The sequence below is a fragment of the Larus michahellis genome, chromosome 10, assembly GCF_964199755.1.
Source record: "Larus michahellis chromosome 10, bLarMic1.1, whole genome shotgun sequence".
Classification (NCBI taxonomy): domain Eukaryota; kingdom Metazoa; phylum Chordata; class Aves; order Charadriiformes; family Laridae; genus Larus; species Larus michahellis.
This window is the reverse complement of record NC_133905.1, coordinates 24,261,567-24,274,411: the sequence shown is the minus strand read 5'-3', so window position 1 is coordinate 24,274,411 and position 12,845 is coordinate 24,261,567. Positions and strand designations below refer to the sequence as shown.

Below are 12,845 nucleotides of genomic sequence, written 5' to 3'. Positions count from 1 at the left end.
CAATATTCACAGAACGATTCATGAACTGCTAGGAATGAGAAAAAAAGAGAAAAAAAAAAAAAAGCTGAACAAAGAAAACCACCGGATCCGTGCGGCAGAGGTGTGCTGGAGCCCCCAGCCCCGACAGGCTGCGGTACTGGGCCATGTCCTGCTCTGAGGATGCTGCGCGGAACCTGCCCCCTGGTTCCCGCTTTACCTCCCAAGGATTCTGAAAAACGCCGGGCCGGAGGAGTGTTGCGTTTGCCCCAGGCACCCTTCCCCTCCGCTGCCCCCGGCAACCAGCGCCCGTTTGGCGCAGTCCCCTCCCCGAGGCACGCGGCCCGGGAGCGCGGATGGACCCGCGGGACGATGCTCCTCGGTGCGGCGCGGTGCGGCGCGGTGCGAGGCGGGGCGGGGCGGAGCGGAGCGGTGCGGGGGCACCTGCCGGCGGGGGCGGGCGCTGCCGCGGGGCCAGGCGGCGGCGGGGCCGGGACCCTCCCATTGTCTCCGGCGGCGGCGGCGGCGGCGGCGGCGGGGGCCGGGCCGGGCGGGGCGGGGGGGGCCGTCCGCCCTCCGCAGCCTCATTGGCGGCCGCCGAGCGCCGGTGCCTTAAATGGGGCGCCGGCCGGGCAGCGCTTCCATTGACAAAAGCGCGGCGGCGGTGGCGGCGGTAGCGGCGGCGGGGCGGGGGCGGCCCGTGGGGCCGCAGCGGGGGCTGCCGCAGGGCCGGCCGCGGGCAGAGGGGCCCTGAGCGCCGGGAGCGGAGGGGGAGGCCGGGCCGGGCGTGCTGCAGGGGCGGGCCGCGCCGCGCACCGAGCCCCGCTGCCGGCAGCCGGCTCGTTCGGCGCCCGCTCCGCGGCGCGCACAGCCGGGCGGGCGCAGGGCGGAACCCGCCCCTTCTCCCCGCCGCCCTTCTCATCCCCGTCCATGGCGCTGAGCACGGCGGCCCCCCGCTCCGCACGTAAGTCAGCCTTTGTGCGCGGCCCCGCCGCAGGTGAGGCGGCCCCGCCGCGCACCTGAGCCCGGGGAAGGCGGTGGGGGGTGGGGGGGGAGGAGGCGGGCAGGGCCCGGCCCGCTGCGGAGCCCCGGGGAGCGGTGCCCGGCGGCCGGTGCCTCAGGCTCTGCCTTTCCCCTGGCAGGTGGCGGTGGGGCGGCTCGGCGCGGGCATGGACCACGGTGACTCCCCCAGCCCGGGGGCGGCGGCGGGCGCGGACACCTCAGACCTCATGGAAACTGGGGGCGATGCCAGATCGGCACCTCGGCGGGGAGGCAGAGGAGGCGGCGGAGGAGGCGGCGGCCGTGGCGGGGTTCCAGCGACTGCCGAGCCCGGCGCTCCCCCGGCTGCGGAGACGAGCATGAATATGGATGGCCCCGGCGGTGGCGGGGGGAGCGGGGCGGCCGCTGCTGCAGTGCCGGGGGCCCCGGGAGCCCCTGCCCCGCCGCTCCGCGGGCCCTGCTCCAGGGATCCCAAAATGGTCCATCAGCGGTTCCTGCGGCGGAGCGTGGTGGACTCAGACCAGGAGGAACCTGCTTTCGACCTTCCCGAGTCAGAGCATCAGAGGAAAATCATCCTGCTCCCCAAAACCCGGAGGATAATTGCGGAGAGGGCGAAGGCGGGGCACAGGGCCGTGGAGAAGGGGTGCCTGGAGGCCGAGCCTTCTGGGGAGCTGAAGGCAGCGCCAGCCCCGGGCACTGTCGCAGGGGCTGAGGAGCAGAAGGAAGCTGGCAAAGATGCGGAGAGGAAAGAGGCATCGGATGCTTCCAAAGATCAGAGCAAGACTAAGAAAGAGGAGCCTGAGGAGGAGGCTGATATGAAGGCAGTTGCCACCTCGCTGGATGGCAGGTTCCTAAAGTTTGATATTGAACTCGGGAGGGGCTCCTTCAAAACGGTCTATAAGGGTCTGGACACGGAGACATGGGTGGAAGTTGCGTGGTGTGAACTTCAGGTAAGCCGAGCTGATCCTCCTGTGGTTTTTTCTGCTTTGTAAGCCTAGGAGCTAAGGGCAACATGCCGGTGTCATCTACAGACGCTCAGCTTTGAGCAGCCTTTATAGTCACCCTTGCTTAGTATCCAGTGTCTAACTATAGCGCAATATTCTCATTGGCTCTGGATCTACCACCTTATGTACACTCCTCCCAGGCTTAACCCTCTCGGCCCTGCGCTCTGGCTGCCCACACCAGCCGTGCTGCCATAGGACCTGTCATATTGCATAAAAAGGTCACGAGTCGCTCTCTCCAAATGCGCAAAGCACGCCCAAAAGAGTGAGATGGAGCTCCCCGCTTCCCCCAACCCCAGCGCTTCAGCAGCTTGATTTAGCAGGAGGGGAGCAGCCGGTCTCTATTAAAAAGACACCGAACGTAAATCGAGTTGGAGTGCATTTGCAGGAGTGAACTTTCCTTTTGCTGCAAATATAAATAAGTGATGCTTTTATAAAGACTGAAGATCTGCTGCCCCTTCACTTGCCCTTTCCCCCGCTCTAAAATTGCGACTGTCACCAGCTTCTTGTGAATTGAACCTCTGAAAGCACCCTAGTGCTTGCCTTTATTTAGGCATCATGTTAGGTCAAAGAGCTGCGTATCCAAATACCTTTTAAAAGGAAGATTTTAAATAAATACCCGATTTGAGCTCTAGATCTTTAGAGTGAAGTCGTGCAGTAACGTCTAAAGAGAGTGAGGGTTTAGATACTGTCTTTTGCTGGATTGGGACACAGCTGTTACCTTTTTTCTTCATGATATCTATAGTCTTGCTTCTGTAAAAATTACACCAGTATATGCTTTTTTCTTTGTGAAGCTTTTCGTGTCTGTTACATACCCCATTTCTGTTAGCATCCGGTTGAGTGAGACCTAGCTAAGGAAAAAAATGAAGACAGATTTGGATTTTTTTTCTTGAGCTGTTAACTTAGTCTGAGTTACTCTGTAATTTTGGGGGGAACTGGACGATTTCGTTATAATTTGGGGGCCGTAAATTCCCACTGGCTGACTGAGCTTTATGGCCTGTGAGAGTATTTGAGACATGTAAATAATGTGATGTCATAAGCCCGAGCTCCTGATTGTTTGTTTATTTTTGAATGTTGGCCCAATCTGTTTGTAAGTCACTCCTGGCTTCCTGGGGTAGGTGGGGATGGATGTGCAGCCCCATTTGTATTCCCTAATGATTTCATTACACAATATAATCATAATTCAGTCCAGCACTACTTCCTTAATGGGGAGCACTTCTCAGCCTTCGTAATCATGCATTCCCCTGGCTTTTATTAGCCAGGAAGGCAAAATACTGAGCCACAGCAGTTGGGCAAGGTAAGGCCTGGAGTGGAGGACCTGAAGGACGCGTGGTGCGGGGTTTAACCCCTCTCCCCCAGCCTGGGGGGTGCTGGGGGGGGCTGGAGATTGCCAGGGGCTTTACAGAGGAGGAGAGCCTTGGGCAGGCCTGGGCTTTGTCTGCCTTCAGCTGGAAGCGGAGCGCGTAAGGCTCTGCTTTGCAGCCTGACACTGATTTGGGATGAGAGCCGGGTGCTGGCGGGGGATGATTGGGACGCAGGAAGAGGCCGGTGTTGTCGGGCTGTGGGTCCCAGCGGCGTAGGCCAGTTCGAGCCCACCAAGCAGGAGTTCATCCTGCTGCCAAATCTCCTCGCTATGCTCTAGCTGGGGAGTCAAGAGAGGTGCGTGTTCCAAATATTTTCTGTAACAGAACCACTTTAACTGCAAAAGACTGCCAAATGTATTGGGGAACACAGTGTATTGAAATGCCACAGTTTGGGTCATTTACACCCAAGAAAGAGATTGGGAAGACAAAATTGCAGTATGACGCTTACCTGGTGGTTGGTTTGCTTATTCCTAGTTACACTCGTTTAGGAATTCTTGAACCAACTGCATGTGAAGAAATCATCTGTAATTCCCACTAGCTTCCATTATATGTGTGTCAGCTTAAATCAGATCTTACTACTAGATATTTTCAGTTTAATACGGAATTTGTTTTTAGGCCTCTAATTATAGAAAAAACTCTTCTTTGACTGCTTTAGAGAAATTGGTGTGAATCCATAGAAGCAGGCAGGGCTGCTGGGTGTCCCTAAACACTGCTATCTTGGAGGCGACGCTGGAGGCCGGGTAAGAGGAGATGGTACGTGAATTTTGAAAGCCAGCACTCCGGTTTGGATTGAGAAAGCCTGGCTGAATGACAAAAGACTTTAATCGCCACAGGGTTAAAGCCGGTGCTCTCAGGGTGGGTTTGCATGAAGGAGGCAATCAGGAGAAGGTGTGAGTAGCTGGGTGTTGTCTTGGGTTTTTTGACTTGTACTGTACGCTCGTAATTCAGCTAGGGAGTCTTACTGGGAAACCATTCAGAGGGTGCTGTCAAGTAATCATGTTATTCACGGCATTTTGAACACTTTTATGTAAGCTGTGCCAGTTAGATATGCCCCCGTTTGTCTCTTTCTCTGTAGAAATTTTAAGTTCAGATATATGTAGCAGAAGACTCGAGTGGCATCTGTCACCACCATGCTGTTGGAGAGAAAATGACTTCCTCTGCAGTCTCACACCGTCAAAACCCATCCCGGAGCCTTTTTGCACAAAAATTGCAACAAACTGTACTTTGTCTTTCTTCTGGAGATGCACTTGTGCTTGTTAGTTTTGGAGCTTGAGAGTTAAAGACTAGCAGTATTGAGGTTCCACGCAGGCATTAATCCTCTGTCCTTGCTCAGCACTTTTTTCACCCCGGTTGTGCTGTGCGTCTGTCTCTTTTTTTGTCTGTCTGTACAAAGACCTTGTGAGCCATTCTTGTTCAGTGGTTTTATTTCATTGAAAAGATGGCTTTAGGGTTCAGAACCGTCATCATGGCTTGGATTAGGGTAGCATCCAAGTGCTAACCAAACTAGATCTGGGGTTTAGGCCTGTCTGAGAAGACGTGAAAGCTATAGTCAAATTCTAGCTAGAAATTAAGTATATTTTTCCTTCCTGAAACTGAAGCATTAGAGCAGGATTAGCATGCCCTTGCAGTTTGGAAGGGTTTGCATTCTAAGGTTTTCAACAGCTATAATTAATTTTAATTGGTGGCATACAATTGCTGTGTGGTGAGGCTTCAGCGTAACAGTATTTCAGTGTTGCACTCCTAAGTAAAACGTTAGGTCATGAATAAGGAATATAGGCTTTTGCCAATTCACTGCTGGCAAGCCAAATAATCTTTTTAGTTAGATGAATGGTTTCAAAATCCCCATCCTACTTCTCTTTGGGAACACGTAGGGAAACTGCAGAAGGGTCAAACCTGGTGCGATCTCAAATGCAAAGACCTCACTGTACTTTGTGGTTCTCACTTGGACTCTGAATGCTGAGCTTCTGTTGAATTGTATTTAATTTTAGTTTTCTTTGTTGAAAATATGGAAAGGATAGAGTGTCTCACCCTGCTGTTGCTGTACCCATGGTGGGGAGGTGAGAGATGCCTGTTGGTGAACGCCACAGGGAAGCTGGACTTTTTCCACTGGTTGCCTGAGACTTTTTCGCCGCTCTGCATACCGTACCAGTGGTTGGATGGACGCTGGTTTCTTCAGGACGCTTGGCCTCCAGGTGTTCCGCATGAGAATGTGTGGGAGTCCTTGATGCTCCCTGGGAGGGAGCTCAGGTCGGGTATCAGATGTTAGAGGTATTTGGGGAGCTATGTCAGAGTGAAGGATGAACAGAGGTCAGTTCTCCTTCCCTGCCCGTATAGCTGGAATTAGAAATCAAGGGTATTAGAATAGCTCTGACCACACTTTCTGAATGGCCACCAAACCAAGGGGGCTGGAATGGTAAAACAGCCACAAATAGACGTGCCACTCAACGGGGGCAGCTTCGTACTCCCCACACCTGCAGCTTTTCTGCCAAGCTTCTGGTATATAGTTCTGCAGGGAAAACATTATCTTTACAAGATAAGTGTTTTACTTCATAGTTCTATAGCACTTTTTCCTTTTTTTATGTCATTGCCAGTCTTTTCAAACTGCCAGAACCAATGAATGAATGCAAAAGTACCTCATATGTCTTAAGTAACTCGGGTATTCGGGAGTCTCAAATTTTTGGAGGGCACAGATCTTAACTGGAAATGAAGTTCTAAGTGTGAATATGTTTCTGAACACTTCTTTCATTTGATTCCTATGCAGTATTAGCATGGGAACAGATAACTTCTTTTTCTTGATCTCAGTTTTTATTCCTTAAATGAGAAGCTCATCCAGATTGGCTGATAACTGGCTGATTTCAATATGGCATTGAATATTCTAGAAGTACAAGATGAGATTAGACTTTGTTTTAATGTAAGGTGAAGAAAAAGGGCATGTAAAATCATTTATGCTAGCCCTATGTGAACTCTCTAATTTGTTTTGATGGCCGGTAGTCTTTTCTTGAAGCAAAATTCCTAGTTTGAGTGGATGAAGGGAGGAAAAGCAGGCAGCTTGTTTCAAAACATGCTACCTTATGTATGCGAGAAGGTCATGATGCCTATGTAAATATTTTCTTAGGTTTTTAAGCATTCTTTTCCATTTTATGTCCACTTAGAAGTTCTGTGGTAGCTGTTCAAGGCAGTACTGAAGGTCCGTGGCTCATGTTTTTGTGTAAGCAGATACATTTGCGTGGTTAAAAGTGGGAGCCTGCAAAACGGATAATGTTAAAGCAAGTTCATGTTATTCTAGCTGGCAAGTCACTTCTGGCAAAATTAAATTATGTGGAAGGAAGGGCATGTCCTAGGCCTCTATCAAGAATCTAGGGGATTCCTTTCTGGAAAAGGTAACATCTTCAGCATTTTCACTGGTGTGGTACTCTGGCTTTTGTTGGCTGACAGCATTCATCTGATGTCGAAATAGTAGCTGGTTACTATCTATGCTGTTAATTTATTGGCTGGGTAAACCTCGTAGTGTAAATCAACAGAATAATTTAGAAAGTCTCTCTGGGAGAAGAAAGGAGTGAGGCTGTATCTGAAAGCTTGAATCTGGTGGTGCTGTGTGCTCGTATTAAATTAACTCGGAGACTAATATTGTCTGTTTCGAGTTAATTCTTGAGATAGCGACTGCTGTTTAAATTTAAACAATTGGTTTAGCTCTGCTTTGCAGTGTCAATATGAAAACATGTGCCTGTATCGCTGGTGTTTGTTAGTGTAGCTGTTGCCCTGACATGGAGAAGCAGGACAGGGATATGGCTGTGAACTATTAATAGACTGCTTCTCAAATTCTGTAAATGAAATAGAGCTGGGTCAGACTTCACATTCTGCCTTTGAATTGAATAAGACTCCTTTCTTTTGCTTTGGAGTACAATTTGCCGAAAAGTTTGTCGTATGCTTTTCTGATCCTGGTTAAACTTCTCATGCCAATGTGTGGGGTCCAGTTGCAGTACGAGGAAATGACTTAAAATAAAAGCAGAACTCGGTGTAAAGGATATTCCTGGTCCCTTTGGTCATCTCTGGTCCACAGCTGACAGGGGAAAATAAGTTGATGTTGCAAGCTGTTATCTTAGTAGCATTTGCACTCGGTATGCCATCTGACTCGTGTGTACGGCACGCTTACATTTATGGTCTGATTGCTGCCTGGTTCTGCGGTTAGGGTGTACCAGGGGTCTGAAGGAAGCTCAGAGGCACTGCTGATGATGTGCTAAAAGAAGGGCAGCAATAGCAATTCAGCTGTTGGTTACTGGAGTTATCAGGGTTTCTGCTCTGGGAGATCAGAGATGCTGCCGAGGTTGCGAGGAGTGATTCTTGGGTGGGGAGAGGCCCTACTGTAAGGGTCAGGTGGGAAAGGAGTGTTGAGAGGGAGGTAGAGAGAAATCTCTCATGCTTCAGGAGCCCAGCTGGAGTGGTAGGTCTGAATGCTGAGAAGAGCTTGCTGCAACTGTCTGATAAGGGGAAGATCGGTTTTTAGACTTGCCATGACATAGCTGTTGAGTCTCTGGAGACATTCCAAACCCGCCTGGATGTGTTCCGGTCCAACCTGCTCCGGGTGACCCTGCTCTGGCAGGGGGTTGGACAGGATCATCTCCAGAGGTCCCTTCCCACCCCTGCCACTCTGTGATTGCCAGCAGCAGGATATTTACCTGAGTGTTCTGTAGGCTCAGTGGTAGTATGACAGGCCAGAAAACATAAATATAAGGTAGGTGCTGATGCGTGATACCCGGACAGCCTGAAAGCACAAGGAAAGGGCAGCCAAAGGCACGTCATGTGAGATGTATGACACTTGGCACTCCTGGTGGAAGAGATATCTTCATTGATCTGAAGCGGGAGGGGTTTATGCAAATAATGTTTGGAGAAGATCTGAAATGCTCATGCAGAAGCAGAACTGGTTTTCCTCTGAAGGTTACACCTGGAAATGCGTTATTTCCCTGAAGTGACACTGGCCTATTAGAAAGCTTGGGTGCATCCCATGTTGATTCCCGTGGGCCTGAAACCTAGCCGGGCAAGGAAGGGGAAAGTTGTTTTTTTTTTTTTTTCCCTGGAGTTGAGAAGTCTGCTGGAATAAACCTTCATCTAGTATCTTGCTATTCCTATGTGGCTCTGAAATGGAGGAACCAACTCGCTGCTGTTCCTATGCTCTCCTGCCTGCTCTGAGATGAGAAACCTGCCTTGATGCCAGCAATGAAGTTTATGATTATATTTTCTGCAACATCTTAAACTGCAGTGGTGTCTGGACCAGGTGTTAAAACCGCAAGGTGACAGATACTTTCAAATCTCTGATTTTTCTTTATATTTAGAGAGAGGAGTCTTAGCTCCTCTCTGCCTCCGTTTAACTTCTGCAGAGCAAATATGAAATGGGTTTGGATCAGTTGGTGAAAGCGTGAGCTGTTCAGTATGTAAAAAGCAAGGTGCGCACCCTCATTCTCCATACCTCCCTCTCCTTCCCAAAGAGTACTTGTAGATCTTTCTAAATCCAGTTTCCACATAAATAACAAAATAGAGCCTGTTCTGTGTATTAGGTGGTCACTTGCTCTGGAATGGACTAATCCTGAAACCATAAGTAGCTTCCCATATCCCTGAGTAAAATCTCATTGTCCTCCACAGAAATCAAGTCTGTACCTCCTTTTGGCGTGATGTTTATCCAAAGAAGCTTGCTTTGGGGGAATTTTGTCCATTAAGAATTAGCTTCTGAGCTGTTCTTCTGACTTGCGCCTTGCAGATGATCATTCCCATGTAAAAGATACAGAATTCAGTGCGAAAGGAAGGTCGCAAGTCCTGTGTCTCCTGTGGTCACCTGTGTTGTGGACACATAGTCTTGCTGAACACCTCTCAGCCTTAGGAAGCATCTTAGTTGCCAGCCAGTTGTCCATAAGGATTGATGAACTTAGGCTGAGGTTCTAAGTCAGTTGGCAATAAATGTGTACCAAAACCTTTCTAGAGCGACAGCTTTGTTAGCAGTGACTTGGCTTACTCCAAACATGTACGGTGAAATGGGGTGTGGTGGCATCCATCCACTCAATCCCTGAAAGAAAAAATAAGCAAATTCATATAATCATATTCATCTTGAATTTTATTTTTGGAAGATGTTCCATTTCAGGCTTGAATGGTCTTACATACCTGGGTTTTCAGTTCGCCATCATCCTGACAGTGCTTTTTTAAAAAAAAATCCAAACTTACTACCCCTACTAAACACGCTGTGGCCTGTCTAGCCCTGTTGTGGCCACAGTGTTATTCCAAATAAGCACATTTCTGGAGCTGATAGGTTTTCTCCACTCCTCTAGAATATTCCATATAAGTGCGCATGCATTTTAATTCATATCAGATGTCAGTGTACACAATTGGATTTTATAAGTGATTTACTGGCAAATAATTTTTTTGGTATTGTGTTAATGCAGCATAACAGCTGTATAATATGGTGGTTAAATATGCAGTGGGAGTAATGAGTAAAATGAAATGCCATATTATGGGAATATACATGTTGCTTAAACTATCAAGGAAGGAGTAACTTAAGACCTAATACCATCTGTTCTTCGGCTGTTTGCTACAGAGGGATACAAAACACTTATTCATGAACTCTGAGGGAAAACAGATAGGAGAATGCAGGGTCAAGTAACACTTACGGTGTTTTTATCTTATTTGGCTATTTTTTTTGTGGATTCAATCTGGTCTTCATTCCTGACTTCTTAAAGGAAAATTAAGCACGCCTTTAGTATTTGATCCTATTACGAATCTCTGCAGCGCTTTACTAAAGTTAATTTGAATTCTAATGTAATTTTTGGTTAGGTAAGTAAACTTAACACTATTTTGATTCCTAGCTTTTTCTGAAAAAAAAGAAAACCTGAAATGAAATGGGCATTTTTGTTATAACCAAGTCCTCTTTTTGCAATGCTTTTTTTTTTTTTGGGTGGGGGGGAGATGTATAGCCAATTCATCTTTCTCACATTCTGGAAGTCCTGCTGTAGTCTAGCTCTCCTGAAAACTACTTCAAAGGCTTTTTGTTTCATCCTAACCCCAAGAATTTGAGTGTAAATCTTGTAGGGATGATGGCTGACTTTTTTTTTTTCTTTTCCTAGCTATGTTTATCCTTTTGGGAACTATCTTACCTTTCCATTAACTATTTAGCAAAGTATGGGCCTTAATAAAGTGGGGCGCTGTACCAAGCGTTCCGTGGACCCCTGCGTGAGCAGGGCTTGTCCAAATGCCTTGGTCAGCGTGTTTCAAGTACTTAAAACTGTCTAAAACCCAGTAAGACTGAACAGATGGAGGAAGGTTTTTTTTTTAGCTAAATAATCAAAAATTGTTTATATTCTATAAAATAAGGCTTTTTTAAAAAGAACAAATGACAGTTGGTCACTTCATATATGGAGATCTGAGTATTTATTTTACAAAAGCGGTATAAACCAGGCATTGCCTATGTCTGCTTCTGAAATGGATGTTCCTTTCTCTCGCTGGCGTGTGCTTGAAGGATTAAAATTATGGTGTTTATTCCAGATTTTTGTACAATAAGCAGCTTTTTAACATTGCTTTTCCTGATGCTGTCTGGATTTTTTCAGTTAGAGCAACATTTTGGGTGACCCATTGTACTCAGTGGAGCTAATACAGCTGTGGCGGTTGACTGAGCAGAATCAATTTTGTCTATTAAAATAGAACAGTGTAGAAGAGGGGGGGGAATCGCAGACTTTCCAGCGGATGTATCTCATTGCTGCAGGCCTGCGCAGCTCTCTGCTGAAACATTTGATGACATCTAGATCTTGTGAAATGGATTCCAAAGAGTTCTGTTTTGTTCTAGGCTTTACTGATTAATTAAGGAAAATTGCTATGGTTATGTGTGTTTGGACTTGTTTTGTTTCTCTTTCACATCAGTGTTTGTTTTGAAGATTGTTGGAGATAATAAAGTGAGTGTTGCGCTAATAAAATAGACTGACTTTTCTCTCAATTACAGTAAGACTTGTATTGCCTTTGATTACTAGTGGGGGATGAGAATATTTTTGTCCTTTGGCAAACAGTGCAATCACGACTGACATGGGTGGCTTTGCATGTACTTAATGTTTGTGCATATGCAAAATTAATAGTCGAAGTAGAGAAAATACACTGCCGCTTATATTAAGCCATGGCATATAGAGTAAAATGAAGTGGTAAGAACAACCTGGAATGGTTGCTTATAGCCCATCTGCGATCCTGGCTCTTCAGGTTATGTTCTCCCTGGTGTGGTGTGTTTTACATGTGCTTCTGGAGATGTAGCACCAGTCCCTGCTGCCCTCCAGGCTTCTAATTTTATTTTTGTGCAAGTTGCAATACCTTGTGTTCATTAATGAATTTAGTGGCAGTTCACCCTAACTGAAGCCTGCGAGCTCCAGAACTTCCAGTGCAGGCAGATGGGGGCAAGTGAAGGGGGAGAACATGATATAATGTTTGGGCATTATTCGTATTGTAAGGGCCTTGTTAATTTGAAGCGCTTATAGCACTGTTCCAGGAAACATGGAGATGTTTTTAAAAATAAAAAAAGGGTAAAGAGGGAAAGGGAAGCTCCTCCTGGTCCTCAGATGCACGGCAGACTCTTGGACTGAATTAAGTTACCTGAAGCAAGTTTGAGCTGCTGAGCCCCCCTGGTGTCAAGTGGCCTTGATCACTTGGTCTTTAAATAGAGAACTCACTCTGGAGTCTTCATTTTGGACCTTAAGGACCGTCTGCTTAAGCTGGTTTCAGACCCACATCAGGCAGCGGGTGCTAAACTCTGACATCTGGGGCCAGTTCCTATAAAGATGGAAAGCGTAACCTGTTAGGTGTGCCGCCAGCAGAGCGGGTAGCGACCTGTGTTGGCTCAGAGCAAGGACCAAAAGAGCAGCGTGCTGATGGGGAAGGCTCCATTCAGCGGCTGGTTGCTCCATCACATAAACTGCCCGGAGTGGGTGAGACCTGTGGCTAACCACTCTGCTGGAGGGGTGTCCTATCCAGCAGGCTCCAATGTTTCCTCTTGGGATCCATTTATCTGAGAATGGAAGAGTCTCCTGTCTTGGGAGGCACAAAGCGGCAGGAGGTGTGCTCCTCATGCTTCCCTTAGCTGTGAGTGTCATAGCTGGGAGGCTTTGAGAAAGGCTCCAATGACTGTAGCAGGTGCGGGTGGAAATCTGGACTGCAACTCCCCTGTTCATTAAGTCCTTTGGTATTGCTGTCGTGGGATGGGAGATGGGCAATACCTCCTCTAGGTGCCCTATAAGAGGGGAAGTAGGTGCTGTCAACAGCTCTTTCACAGAGTGGTAGGTGTGCTCCGCAAATGTCTCTTGGCTTCAACTATTTGAGGAGTGGCTGAACGGTTTGTTTCTGGGTCCCAGCTGTGTTTATGTACAAGGTGGGCACTGACCGTGGTTAAGACTGAGGCCATACAGGGTGTATGCAGGAGACCTGAGCTTCTGCGGGCACCTCATCTTAAGAAAAGGCCTGGTGCCTTCAGTATAGTGGCAGCTGGAGGACT

General features: G+C 48.0%; 1 protein-coding gene across 27 annotated transcripts in view; it reads left to right on the top strand.

Moving 5' to 3' along the window:
- The first annotated feature begins 619 nt into the window (after positions 1-619).
- Positions 620-12,845, top strand: part of WNK2 (WNK lysine deficient protein kinase 2) — a 123,583-nt gene continuing 111,357 nt past the window's right edge. For all 27 annotated transcript variants that reach the window (XM_074602985.1, XM_074602984.1, XM_074602977.1 and 24 more), the window contains exons 1-2: positions 620-940; positions 1,119-1,925. In XM_074602985.1, coding sequence (XP_074459086.1) covers positions 1,146-1,925 — 780 coding nt within the window. In that variant the 5' untranslated portion in view covers positions 620-940; positions 1,119-1,145. The remainder of the gene's footprint in view (positions 941-1,118; positions 1,926-12,845) is intronic.